The 13614-nt window shown below is 40.2% G+C and overlaps 1 protein-coding gene across 1 annotated transcript in view; it reads right to left on the bottom strand.

Moving 5' to 3' along the window:
* VPS35L (VPS35 endosomal protein sorting factor like) overlaps positions 1-13614 on the bottom strand; it is a 59491-nt gene that overhangs the window by 41148 nt on the left and 4729 nt on the right. The window contains exons 3-12 of the mRNA XM_065644586.1: positions 12718-12885; positions 12182-12304; positions 11814-11838; positions 10688-10764; positions 9088-9216; positions 5651-5735; positions 4645-4704; positions 2257-2353; positions 1807-1854; positions 1100-1193 (exon numbers count right to left, since the gene is read on the bottom strand). Of these exons, the coding sequence (XP_065500658.1) occupies positions 1100-1193; positions 1807-1854; positions 2257-2353; positions 4645-4704; positions 5651-5735; positions 9088-9216; positions 10688-10764; positions 11814-11838; positions 12182-12304; positions 12718-12885 (906 nt within the window). The remainder of the gene's footprint in view (positions 1-1099; positions 1194-1806; positions 1855-2256; positions 2354-4644; positions 4705-5650; positions 5736-9087; positions 9217-10687; positions 10765-11813; positions 11839-12181; positions 12305-12717; positions 12886-13614) is intronic.

Below are 13614 nucleotides of genomic sequence, written 5' to 3'. Positions count from 1 at the left end.
CTTATTTTAAACAAAAATCAGGATTTTAACAGCTAGTATTTTATTCCAAGACAATTTTCACTATTTATTTCGGATGATCATCTTTGTGGACCAAAAGGAGCATGCTAAGATCTTACTACATAATTGCAATTACTAGATTATTCATCCTAACAGCTCTATCATTATGCACCTCTTTTAGCTGTTACAGCAGCAGTAAAAGGCGGACTGTGCATACAAACTGTTTCCCAAAAAACCTTCAGAAACCTTGCACTATGGAGCAGAAATGATTGGGCTATGGCAAAAATGTCGGCATTACTCTGTTTCTAGACTCAAATGAACTAAGCAGCTCATGTATCAGAGCAAAGCAGAGGTCAGCAATGACTTGGAGATGCAGGAATTCATGTGGACATCCCTGAATAGTTACACCAAAAGCATCCTGCGCAGTTTATTCAAATGTAACAGATATATCAACACTGAACACACTCATATTTCACAATGGCAGCTGATTTCACCCAGGTATTGCTAACTAGCGGCCCTATCATTTTCCTATTACAGGCAAGATCTTTGCCACTACTTCAAAAATGTATTTCACAAGTTTTTTTTTTTTTCCACTGTTGGTGACTTTTGGAATCACTTTAGGGTCTCTTTGGTAAGTTTATCTTGGCTGAGCTGCTGAGGATAAGAACGCAGCCACACTGCGCTGCCAGAAAAAATCCACTGGCCCAACACTATCGAGCGGCTCTCCTGCCACATCCACTCCAGTGGGAGGAGGAGGGAGATCACCACAGGGAAAGTGCAGATACTAACTGCGAAAAGCAGCACCCAGCAACTAGACAACAGTCCAAACTCTCCTTCCACTTAGGTCTCTCACATTTTGCCCTTCCTGACAATGAGAAGCTGGCGTAAGCCACAAAAAATAAAAGATTATTTTTACTTATTACGAACACTTAAAAGAAAGATTCCCCATTATTAAAACAAAAGAGAAATTTCACTTTTTTGGTTTGTTAGAAGGAAGAGACGGGCTGCTGACTACTTCAGACAAAAACAGTAGTTAAAAGAAATTTTCCTTTAGTAGCACAGCAGCAAGTCTCTGATAAAGATGTGTTCAAATGTTGCCTACCCTGCACAGGTATGCTCTGGCATAGACTGCAACCAGTGGATCTCCAATTCCTCGAATCATAGCAGTCAGCCGCGGGAGACATTCCGAAATCCCTCTGTTCAAATTTTTCAGAAATGAAAATGAGATTTAACAATTGATAACAGTATTATACCTCCTAGAGATAACTTCAGTAGCTGCCTTGTAGATCGACAACTAAGCATGAGTTACAGAATCACCTACCAAAATATGAAGCGTATTAGCATGAGATTTTATTTCAGAAGTAAAATTTTATGTGAATAGTAACACATATCCTATACTGAAATCGCAGTATTTGCCGTTAGTGGTTCAGACAGGCAGGTTGGATGCTCGGCTTGTAAAAGACAAGCACAGGCACAATCTCCATCTTTTTGCCATACTCATCTCAACAATGATATTTCTCCTTCCACCATCTGTAGCAACTGGTTTTTAATTTGAAAAGTCCTGATGTCACAATTATACATGTATTTCACAACTGAAAGCACTATGGTATTCCGAGTTGTACCACAGTTCACCTTGAATTTATTTCATGGCATTCTCACCAGAAACTCCAAAACCCCTCCGTACTGCTTTTCCTCAGACCTATTAAGACCCGACCCACCCCTAACCATGGAACTCACATGCTCAACTCCTGCAATTAGTTTCTAAGCCTGCCCACTCACTTGTTTCCCACACTTAACACATACTCTTACATTTTGGATAGGAACTTATTGCACTTCAGTATTGCTGCTTCCACATAACTGAAATGAAGCCAAGTTAAGGAGCATAACTAAGACGTGTGTAATTTAAAACCACAAAACTAAATTTATATACCAAATACATATTGAGCAAACTATTTCAAGGCCCTCTGTAACTAACCTTACTACACTTTGTTGATTTTTACTACTTATGTACAAGATTTTTACTGTTTCTCAACTTCTCACACATCAGTTCTACGTTCTCACTGCCATGCTGCTCAGACCCAGTCATCCAGCATTCAGTTTAGTAGGAAACATGACTCAAATTTAAAACATACAGTCTGAAACAAAGTCAGTATAAGCATCAGGTTGCTGTGGGTTTTACTGAAATAAACATGTTCATTTTTTGACAAGCCTGTGAAAAACCTGCAGACACACTCCGAGAGTCTCATTTGACAAGGATACAATCTGGGAATGAGTTCTCTGATGGAAGCAATCTTGAAAAACCAGTTTAAGCAAGTTTCTTTAGCCGTATCGTTAACACAGTCTGGAGAAAAATTATCTGGCGAAAAACAACCCAGAAACGGTTACATTCTTTCTGGAAACAAGTTATTTTCATTCTAGATTTAAAGTTATATTCTCTTTCAACACGAAATTAGGCACACCGTAATAAACACTGGGAAATACGTCTGATTCTCGGGTCTCTCTTGCAGCAGTAAGAGCTGATACAGACAGCAAGGGCAGTAACGAGAGTTTGCATCTTGCATTAAGTAACATTTCAGAACCTGAAGCCAAGCATTCAAAGCTCATCTCAGAGCTGCTACTTGGAAATCTAACCTCTGTCTCCCCTTGAAAGGAGAAATGGTAAAAAACCCCAAACAAACAAACAAAAAACCACACAACAAGAAAACAGGGCATGTATATAAATCTATAACAAATGCATACATATAAAAGAGATTTAAGCACTCAGATTCTTTACTTGAAAAGGCTATTATAATTTTTGAAGAATATTATTTAAAACTATATTGCAAGAAGCAGGAAACATTAAACACTGACAGAACACTTGGTTTTGGATGCTGAACCCCTAACACTGCAGCGCAGCTCTGTCCTCGTGAGCTCCGGGACTGCTGGTGTCAGCGGCGGCAGGAGAAGGTGCCAGGACGGGTGGCACAGATGGTTGTGGGGCCCGCGCTGTGTGGGGTTCAGGGCTCCCTTCCCCGGGACGTGAGGCAAAACCAGCTCCTCAGGATCTGCCCAGGGTTGAGGAAAGATGGTTGGGAAGGACGAGTCCCTCTCCTCTCAGGGGTGCAGCTACACAAGCGGCTTCTGTGAATGTCCGCTGACAAACTCCTTGTGGCACAGGTTTAAATACCAGCGCTCTGCCGTCCCTGCCCAGGAGGTGGGAAGATCCTGTTCCACAGGGAGTTTCACACGGAATCCCAGAATGTCAGGGATCGGAGGGACCTCGAAAGCTCATCCAGTGCAACCCCCCCGCCGGAGCAGGAACACCCAGATGAGGTTACACAGGAAGGTGTCCAGGCGGGTTGGAATGTCTGCAGAGAAGGAGACTCCACAGCCTCCCTGGGCAGCCTGGGCCAGGCTCTGGCACCCTCACCGGGAAGAAGTTTCTCCTCATCTTTAAGTGGAACCTCCTGTGTTCCAGTTTGCACCCATTGCCCCTTGTCCTATCATGGTTGTCACCCAGAAGAGCCTGGCTCCATCCTCCTGACACTCCCCCTTTCCATATTGATCCCCACGAATGAGGTCACCCCTCAGTCTCCTCTTCTCCAGCTCCAGAGCCCCAGCTCCTCAGCCTTTCCTCACACGGGAGATGCTCCACTCCCTTCAGCATCTTCGTGGCTGCGCTGGACTCTCTCCAGCAGTTCCCTGTCCTGCTGGAACTGAGGGGCCCAGAACTGGACACAATATTCCAGATGCGGCCTCACCAGGGCAGAGCAGAGGGGCAGGAGAACCTCTCTCAACCCCGCTTCCCAGACCAGAGAAGCCACATCAGACGCTGACTGAGCACAGATGTTCGTTCTCATCTGGGCCCACAGGAGCTCTCGTCCTACCTCGTTCCGCTCGGCTCCCCCGGGCTGAGCGCGGAGGTCGGGCCTGCAGTCCCGGGGCACAACCCAGCGCCCCCCAACCGGGGACATGCCCCTGAACCTGACAGGAACCGTCTGCCTCCACAAACCTTTGTGACAACAGCTTATCAGAGTGGCGACCACCAAAGCTATTTTAAGTATTTTCTGTACGTTTATTTCAAATTTAAATATTTGCTGGCTCAAATCCTCTGGATTTAACCGCAGCCTCATGGTACTGCTGCACTGCCAGCTAGAGTAAGAATGTTTCATATTTCAAGGACATGCACTTAACACACTCTGAAACGCAAGGAAAAGCGCATATTTCAATGGAATGTTCCGGTGCCTTCCTAAATAAGTACTTCAATATACGTTTGTACCATTAAGGTCAAACTAAACTTTTACATTGTTCTAGAACTCCAACTGAAAAAATGAAGGGCGCCCAAGTTAGCAAGGTCATACTGACCGCCTGCTCCTTCGTCCAAATTCTTCCCCTATCAACAGTTTCTAATGTAGCAACAAAAACATCTATTTACCAAAAACCAAGACTCTCAGCTTTGTCTGTATATGCTGCACAGTTAAAATGCAAACTTGCATAAACACTGTGAATGGTGAAAGCTATAAGCAATGGAGTTTAGTGTGTTAAAAACTAAAAATTACCAGATTTTTTTCATAAGGAATAGTGTAGCATTAGTCCTATTAAACCTTTCTCAAACTAGTTTGGACATGATTTTTTCCAGAAGCACAGTAGAAACTAACACAAAATTACCTGGCAAAGAGACACGATTGTCCATGCACATCGACAGAATTCTTTCATACACTAGTTTCCCTGTTATTAAAAAAACACAACAAAAATAACATTCATAACGAACTAACGAACTGTAAATCACAAGATACTGATGCAAAGGTTCCCTCTCTAAAATACATTGAAATCAGCTGGAAAAACCTGCCCCAAACACTAACAATGTGCTGCCCTCTAGTGAGGCTGGAACGTTCAGTCTGAATTTAGCACTTCCCGCACTATAAACCATTTATTTCTCTGGCTCCGTCCCTTGCACAGCGGGAGCTCCCGGACCCGCTGGGGTCCTGTCTGTGCCCAGTTTGGATATTGTGTTGTCTTCAGCACTTTCAGTAACTAGGAAAGAGCACGAAGACCTGAAAAAACAGCTGGATCTGTATCATACCATATCCTGCAAAACATCAAAATACCCTTCGACTTTGAATGCCGCCATAAATCTTTTCCATAACATAGCAGAAAACTATGAGAATCACGAGGTGGATGACAATTTCATTTAAAGGATCATTTTAAAATAAGTAAAATAGATTTTAAAATTCAGTGAACTACATTTTGATCACTTCATAGTCCCTATTCAGCTAAAGAAAACTTCTATTCTTCAAACATAAACAGAATGAAATATTGAGTCAAGAGGCTGCCAACCCCAAAATCTTTTCATAATAATGAGTGTGTTTTAAATTTCAAAATGCAGATATCATGATTTTCCCAAGGTTTTGTTCTACATATTCACTAATACATAAAGCATAGAACTACAAAATGAAATATTTTTATTTTAAAGACTTCACTCATGAGAGTTTTTGAAAAACAATGTACCACGTTTATACTACTAGTGTCCAAATGTTCACATTGGAAATATTCCATGTTAAAACTGAGAGTCATTTAAGCACTCTTCAGACAAATGTGATGTTTTCTACATTACAAAAAATTAATTTTGTCTCATTAAATATTGTGTAGTGAGTCTATTACATTAGGTACTTACCAAAAGTATCAAGGATATCTGTAATTAAAACAAATTTACTTGGATAAAACTGGATTACTGTTGTGTCTGAAAGCAGCTTAGAACACTAGAAGAAAAAACAAAAAACAAAGAAACATTTTTAGAGGACAATGCAAGTTTGTGGTTTCACTCCAGACAGACTGGACCAGATATCTACAGGTGGAAATAACCGACACAAACTATCCAGCCAAAAAAGCCAAAGAACCTCTACCATTACACACCATGGTACTCTCTAGATTGTTCAGGTTATTGTTCATTTCCAGCAGAGCCGGTCACAGACCTGTATTTTCGTTACACAAGGTAATTGGCAATGCGGAATTTCAACTGACCACGCAGATCTGTGCATTTGTTCAGACACCACCAATTCTCTCGCAGCAGAAGCACAAAAAGGCACTTCTTCTCTAAACCAACTTTTTGAAGGGCATTTTTCAGTTTCTCGCCATCTCTCTGAGCATCCATATCAAACACAAAACGTGATGTAGACTAAAATAAGAAACAATTTTAAAAGTTGAGCTGACGAACTCTCCACCAGGCCTTTGCGGCTCACAGAACCACTCAAACGTTTGGGAAGAACCTGCTCCATCACCTCCCACCGGCACCCAGTGCGACCACCCGCAAACACACATTTGAAAACGAATCAGCCAACTTAGCTTTAGTATGAATGAATGCAAAGTGCAGGTAGTGAACATGTCGATTTATGATATGCATTCAAAATACACACTGAGGAATGAAGACGTTTTTAAGACATTTAATTAAGCTATACTTTGTTTTCCAAGATGGTGCAAAAACTGCAGGCTGAACTGGAGGCAAAAACTTTGGTGGGAGTTTATTCACAAAAAAATCAACTTCCACCTGAAGAAAACAGGCAAAGGAGTGACTGGGGAGAAAAATCCACATTCTCCCTGAGCCAAACACAGACTCTGAGCACGAGTCTTCCCCAGTCTCTATCTGAAGACTGACAAGTACAGTGTTCACAGAATCCCAGAATGTCAGGGGTCGGAAGGGACCTCAAAAACTCATCCAGTGCAATTCCCCCGCTGGAGCAGGAACACCCAGATGAGGTTACACAGGAAGGTGTCCAGGCAGGTTGGAATGTCTGCAGAGAAGGAGACTCCACAACCTCCCTGGGCAGCCTGGGCCAGGCTCCGGCACCCTCACCGGGAAGTAGTTTCTTCTTCTCTGTGGTCTCTGTCCCTTCTCTCCTTCATCAGCAGACAGTGCTTCAATCTTGATGGAATAAAGTTCAAGTTTTCATGACATTCCAAAAATCCAGGAAGGAATTTGATACCCCACAAGACCACTTTGTTCGAACAAGAAAATCGTAACGTTTGAATATGCTTAAACGAGGGGCATGCTCCGGCTTTTTGCTTTATTACTAAGGGAGGAACTGCAGCCTGCACCAGCAAGCCAGGCAAGAGCATCCACAACCAAACTTCCAACCAAAGCAGACTCTTCCCTACTTACAGTCAGTCAGTCACCTTCAAATAAAGGTAATTTAGGAGCTGTTCAGGGCCTACACATCCTACCAACACTTAATTACCACCTTTCTTAGAGCTCACATACATAATTGACTTACTGCAGCTTACTCTAAGCTTGCTTAGCTTCCTCCATCTTGATGAGTAAAGTCGCTCGTAAAAAAGGCACGTGAGGAATTCACATGCTATAAATTCAGACCCTTGCCTTAATGACCAGAACTCTTCCGGCACTTCAGGCCCTGTAAAACTCTTGCACAGAGCATGACAGCTTCATCCCCAGGCTGCAACTTGTGTCATTGGTTTTTGTAATTACATCTTGTGTCATTTTCATCATTAGTTCTTAGGGTAATTCTAGCATTCCAATGAAAATTGCTTTTTCCAGCCCAGTATACATTTCTGAAAATAACAACCAAAAAAAAAAGCCAAACTTACTCCTCCTGTTGCATGCTACTCAGTATGTGATCATAACAATGATAGAATACATACATAATCACAGCTTGATGCCATGAAACCTGCTTAAAATTATGATATTTACTAGGAAGAACCACAACAAGGGAAGTTCAGTCAGCTTTCTACCCTCTCTTGCTTTACAAGTATAGAATTATTACTAGCTACTTATAGTCTTCTTTATGCATTTTTTTATTCATGTTAATTACCCAAACACCTATTTCACTCTTTTCAATTAATGATGAGCATCTGCAGCACGAAGTTCGAGTGCGAAGTGAACACCACATAGACAACACTTTTAAGAGAGACAAAAATATGCACTTTTCATACCACCTTCCTATAACGAAGCACTGAATCCCATTTTAGAAACATTATTTCACAATAATTTGTGAAACCATTTGTAAAACAACATACGAAAGTATTAGTGCATAGATTACCACTGTGTATCAGACGCTGTATATATATATATATATATATATATATATATATATATATATATATATACACACGCACCTATTAATGCATTGTAAATACAGTATGTCCATATCCATTTTCTTCTCATCCAAAGACTTTTAATATTGTATTCTCTTTCACTAAAATATTCACACTTCACAATGCTACATATGGATTTTTTTTTAAATAATAGTGCTGATTTCATAGTATTACAATAGAACATTAGTCACCCTGGGTCACATATAATTTTTTAAAATCACTTCATTTATGTTTCATTTCCTTTATTGTCTTTACCACAATTTAAGCTGAAATTACTGCAGTTTTCACAAGACTATCCAGCATGACTAAAAAAAAATCCTGACTTTATATAACCCTACTTGATGATTATTAAGATTACATCAGTTCTAGAGCTTTTAAGGATGTCATTATCTCCTCTGGCCTTTTTGAACGGCCAAGCCAAACAAAAGAGCATCTGATTGTCCTATTTCCCCCTGCACCCCTCAGAGCCCTGGACAAGTTTACAACAACAAAACGAAACAAAACCCACATACACACACTTCAAAAAATCTGCAGCTGTTTCCTATAACTTGTGAGGGTCCTAAATCAGATTATTCAATAGTAAGTCTGGATGGGGAAAATACTGATGTTCGAAAAGCCATTCTGGTATTATTTGGGGTGGGGGGCAAGGGGCTAGAAGCGAAAGAAGAGGGAAGGAAATGACATACCCTAGAAAGCGCTGCTATCACTGCGTCTTATTTATTCTAACTATCCCTAACGAGGTAAAATTTCCACATCTGTCATTTGGCCACTCTCTTTAATGAGAATTCCATCCCACATACCCTAGTCAAAATCAATACATAACAATGGAGTTGAAAATCCAACTGTTGTCAGACATCATAAAAATCTGAAAGAAATGTGTTTCAGTGAAGAACAGATGAAAATAAGTGGAAAATAATAGAAACCATTTGTTCCCCAAGAAAGCAATCGGACAAGCCACACCACCAAACTTGCCAGTTCTGTACAGAATGCAAATGTACAACTGACCTGGATGACTATTTTCAGAGCTTTCACCTTCTGATCAGAGGACCAAGCATCCTTTAAAGACTGATTCAGTTCTTCAATTCGGTTCATGTAATCCTGCTGAGTCAAATTCAACAGCTCCTTTTGTGAGCCCTGGCAAGAAAACACAAGTCTATTAATACCAGGCGGAGGGAAGGAAGGAGCGTGTCATTATTATAGAGCCAAATCGCTCCAGGGGAGGAACAAAGCCCACAAAACCTACTACGGAATTCCCTAATTCTCCCTTCTCACCTTTGGGGGATCAATATGGCAGGTGTTTGGCACAGGAGTGCATCACAGCTGCCTTGGTTTTCAAGAGACACTGGTACCCACAGTTGTCCGTGAGGTCAGAAATGCCAGACTATTTCAACAGAATTCTACTCGGGTATCATTAGTGCACCAACACTATACATGAGCGGATTAGTACCTATGCAGGGGCAGCACCAGAATGAAATGAAACGTTTTGCCAGCAAATTTGTTGACAGCAAGAAAAATCTGGCTGCGCTTCGCCCTCAGTAAGAAAATAAAACTGTCTTCATTTCGTGCTCAGTACCAGAGCATTCCTGCCATCTGTCTTCACAAAGATCTCACAGACTTTATAAAAAGATTACATATAAAAAATAAACTAGCCAAACACTGAAAGCAGAAATAATTGTTTAAGCTTTAGAACCAAACTGACACAGGAAGAAAGTGACTAAAAATGCATTTAGAAAAATCAGAAGGTGGTTCTGGAATAGTCTTCAGTAGAAGTATGAGTGACATGAAAAACTACCTTCAGGACCAGTTTTGATAAGTTGATTAATCTGCATTACAGAATAGATTTCCTAATATCTGAGAGTCTAGAAACAACCATCACTAAAAGCAATCACAGATGAAGAGATAAAATGCAAATGCAACTACAGTTTCACAAAAGGTTACATATTTCCTTATGATAAAGTGTCCTTTATTTTTCTACTAATAGAATCCAATCCTTTAGTTGTGATATCCCACCTTGATATTTGTGATATCCCGCCTTCAGGCAGCCTGAAGTTAGTTAAGAGGCAGAGGTTTCAAAACAACATGACCCAAAACAATTCGAGAAGTACGAGACGGATTCAGGTTTAGGAAAGTACGTTATGGCACATCTCATCTTTGCACACTAAATACTGCAGTTTGAGAGAGAACTTGAGTACTCAGTATTTCTATCAAGCACATAAGTGTTAACTTTAATTAAGCTCGGGTGGACAGTATGCAGCTTCTGCAACAGGGGCAAATAAAATTATCAGATATTAAGATTATTAGGCTCCATAAAGTTTTATAGCAGCTGCAGAGCCTACACAGTACCAAGGCACATCAACACTGGTAGAGCAGGTGAATTTTTGAATCACAGTTTCTAGTGCTACAAAAATATTAATCTGCCTGGATTCTATAACAAAAAGGATTGCAATTCCTAGAGAAGTCCCATGGAAAGTATACATTTATCTAAATACTACATAAGCACATGCAGAATCGGGACCTTTCTAAAAGGTTTCATAAAAGACTTTTATTTCATATATTTATTTCGCTTTTAAAATTATAATGTAATCGGAGCAGAAAACTTTCGCACCTCTTCTAGGTCATCCAGTTCTTCCAACCTTGTCCTCACTTTTTCAGAAACTGCTGAACCAGTAGTTGCAGCTTTTCCTGTAAAGAATTCTGTGTTTGAGTTTCTTTAACATTTAAACACTTGGACTTCTAGAGGGCAACAAACCTGAAGAAGCTTGACAGACTCAGACAGCTCGTCAGCTGCCAGGACAGAAGCGCTTTGATTCATTTGGTGACTATTCGTGAACACACATGTTTAAATGTACCTACAGTTCATTCACTTTGTACAGAAAATGACAACTAAGCAAAACTGAATATAAATGGATTTTCCTGCAAGTTTTTCTGGTAAGGAAAGAACCACTGGATGGAACCACAGGACAGTTAAGGTTAGAAAAGCCCTCCGGAGGTCTGTGTCCAACTCTCCCCCTCAAAGCAGATCCAAGTTTGAAGTTACAAGAGCTTGCACAGGGTTATATCCCGTCAATTTAACAGTATCTAAGGACAGAGATGTCACACTCTCCCTGGACATCCTGTTTCAGTGCTTGACCATTCTCATTCCAAAAAAGTATTTCATGTTTTCGCAGAAGCTGAAATGCTGCATGTTTAGTCATATATAAAAATTCTTGTTTACTATGCAATCAGCTATGACTATTAGCCCAGATTTGCTTTGCTAGAAAACATGATAAAATATTTAACATTTGGCTCTTTTTTGAACGGTCAGCATACAGTTGAAATAATTTCACTTTCATGTAAAGAGAATAACTGAACAAGTTCCCAAGGGACTTGTTTGCTTTCCCTTGCAGCAAGCAGAAGAGTTGATAAAAATGATCCTCAAAACACCATTGCTCACTGAAAATGGAAGAAAGCTTCAGGCTCCACTGGAAGGCTGTGAATTCCATTTCCTTCCACAACACATAATTGCAAATTCATCAGCCTACAGGAATACAAGACAAGGCGGCTGAAGGGTTTGTTTTCAATAATTATTTTAAGTAAAAATCCAGCAGAAGTCTTATTCACAAAAAAAACATAGATCCAAGCCTATCTCAGAATGGGGAAGCCAGAAAACACATTGCAACTATTCCTGACCACAAACCTGTCGCTGCACCTGACCTCAAGCAAAATCTGTTACTGTTAAAGAAACTGCTCACCTTTTTCAGATCCCATGTACAGATTCTGTGAAGTAACAGGAAAAGAAGACTTTTAGAAAACTTCCAAGAATGCACAGGGTAATTACACTGCTAATTACGTCTCTAATCATTTAGAAATAGACATGAGAGCAGAAGTTATTTGTATTGTTACAAAAAGACAAAGTGATGGTTTCTAAGAATTAACAGACTTTTGGACTTGGTTCCAAAACAATCATTATAAGTGAGAGCTTGAGGCACAGTGTTCTGCAACATTAAAACTGAAATTTAGAGGACCAGTATTTACTCATTGCGTAATTACAAAACAGCAACATCCAAAATCCATTAAATATATAGTCCATATACATAAAACTAGAGAAGCCGCCACTTACAATAGAGAGCTTCTCTGTTGTTGTGTATCTAGCAAGGATTTCACCACGTTTGCTTGACCATGGTTCAAAGTCATTTCCCACTGCTGAGCTGTCATCTTTATCCCGTTTCTTTCGTGTACCATCCTATGAGGAGAGTACGAGTGCAAAAGTTAAATACAAATCTGGGAAAAAAAAAGAGGAGGCTGATAAAGGTCAACTTCATGTTCCAAGCGCTAACTGATCCTTTCAGAAGTTACGATATTAAAAAAAATCATATTTAAATATGTCAACATAAACCACATAAAAATAGGTACATTAAAAAGAATACATAATTCTATTAATGCAGTATTTGTATTCTATTGTACTCTATAATTCTATTAATGCCTATTCGTATTAACCTCCTAATTGGTCAGACGAATATATTTTATCCAGGGTTGGCTTTGTAGTTCTGGGGTTTTTGGGGGGTTGGTTTTTTGTTTGTTTGGTTGGTTGTTGTTTTGCTGTTGGTTTGTTTTGTTTTATTATGATTTAGTCGAGATAACTGCCCCCAGTGTTACCGTGGTAGCAGCAGTAGTCACAGGATCTGCAGCTGCTGCAAATAATGACAAAGGGTCGGTACCATCCAATACACTGCTCAGCGGATCCATCACCGAACTCGAGGAAGAGGAGGAGGTAGATGAAGTACTTCCTTTCCGGTTCATTTTCTTGGTCTTGGACTCAGTAACCTGAAAGAAAGGTTCAAAACTATTAAACAAAAAGGCCTTCTCTTCCCCTTATTTTCTTTAGTAAATCTTTGAAGTACGTGCTACATAAATCGTGCTGTTGCAATGAAAGCAAGAACCAACCAACCAAACTCTTTTTTTTTCCTCCCAAATCTAGGTCTACAGAACTACAAGAACAACCACTCTGAATTTCTTTCTAGCACCCCTCATCTATTTTATTGTTTCTCTCGTCCAGCCTCTTTCTTGCTATTTGGTTTCCTCTGCCAGTCTCATCTTCACTTTTCTTGTCCAATACTCGAACCTGCGGCATCAAACCCTTTTGGGGCCTCTGTCTCATCTCCCCGCTGACCTTCCCGAGCAGCAGCCGCTGCCCATTTATCATTCATTAGTGTTCAACTATCATCTCCCCGAGGCTGGATTTTTTTTTGTACGACCACATTTTTAAAAGCCTCTCATACATTAAAGAAATGATAAATGTTTAAAAGCATACAGCTCACTGGAAGTTAACCCAAACCCAAATCCAAATCCTACGTCAAGCAATTACATAGGTTATTTGTAATGCAACTATTTGATTTTAAACTTATCCATTATTCAACATTTAATGCAATAAAAAAACCCCACAAGTTGGACTGCTATTTTTGTCAGAAGGAGACTGTTCTTGACACACAACAGCACCAGCAAATTTCTGTGAAGGAGAAACAGAATAAACCTTGATGCCTCCAAAATAAGAGG

This window comes from Caloenas nicobarica, chromosome 14 (assembly GCF_036013445.1).
Source record: "Caloenas nicobarica isolate bCalNic1 chromosome 14, bCalNic1.hap1, whole genome shotgun sequence".
NCBI lineage: Eukaryota > Metazoa > Chordata > Aves > Columbiformes > Columbidae > Caloenas > Caloenas nicobarica.
This window is presented reverse-complemented; position numbering and strand designations above follow the sequence as displayed.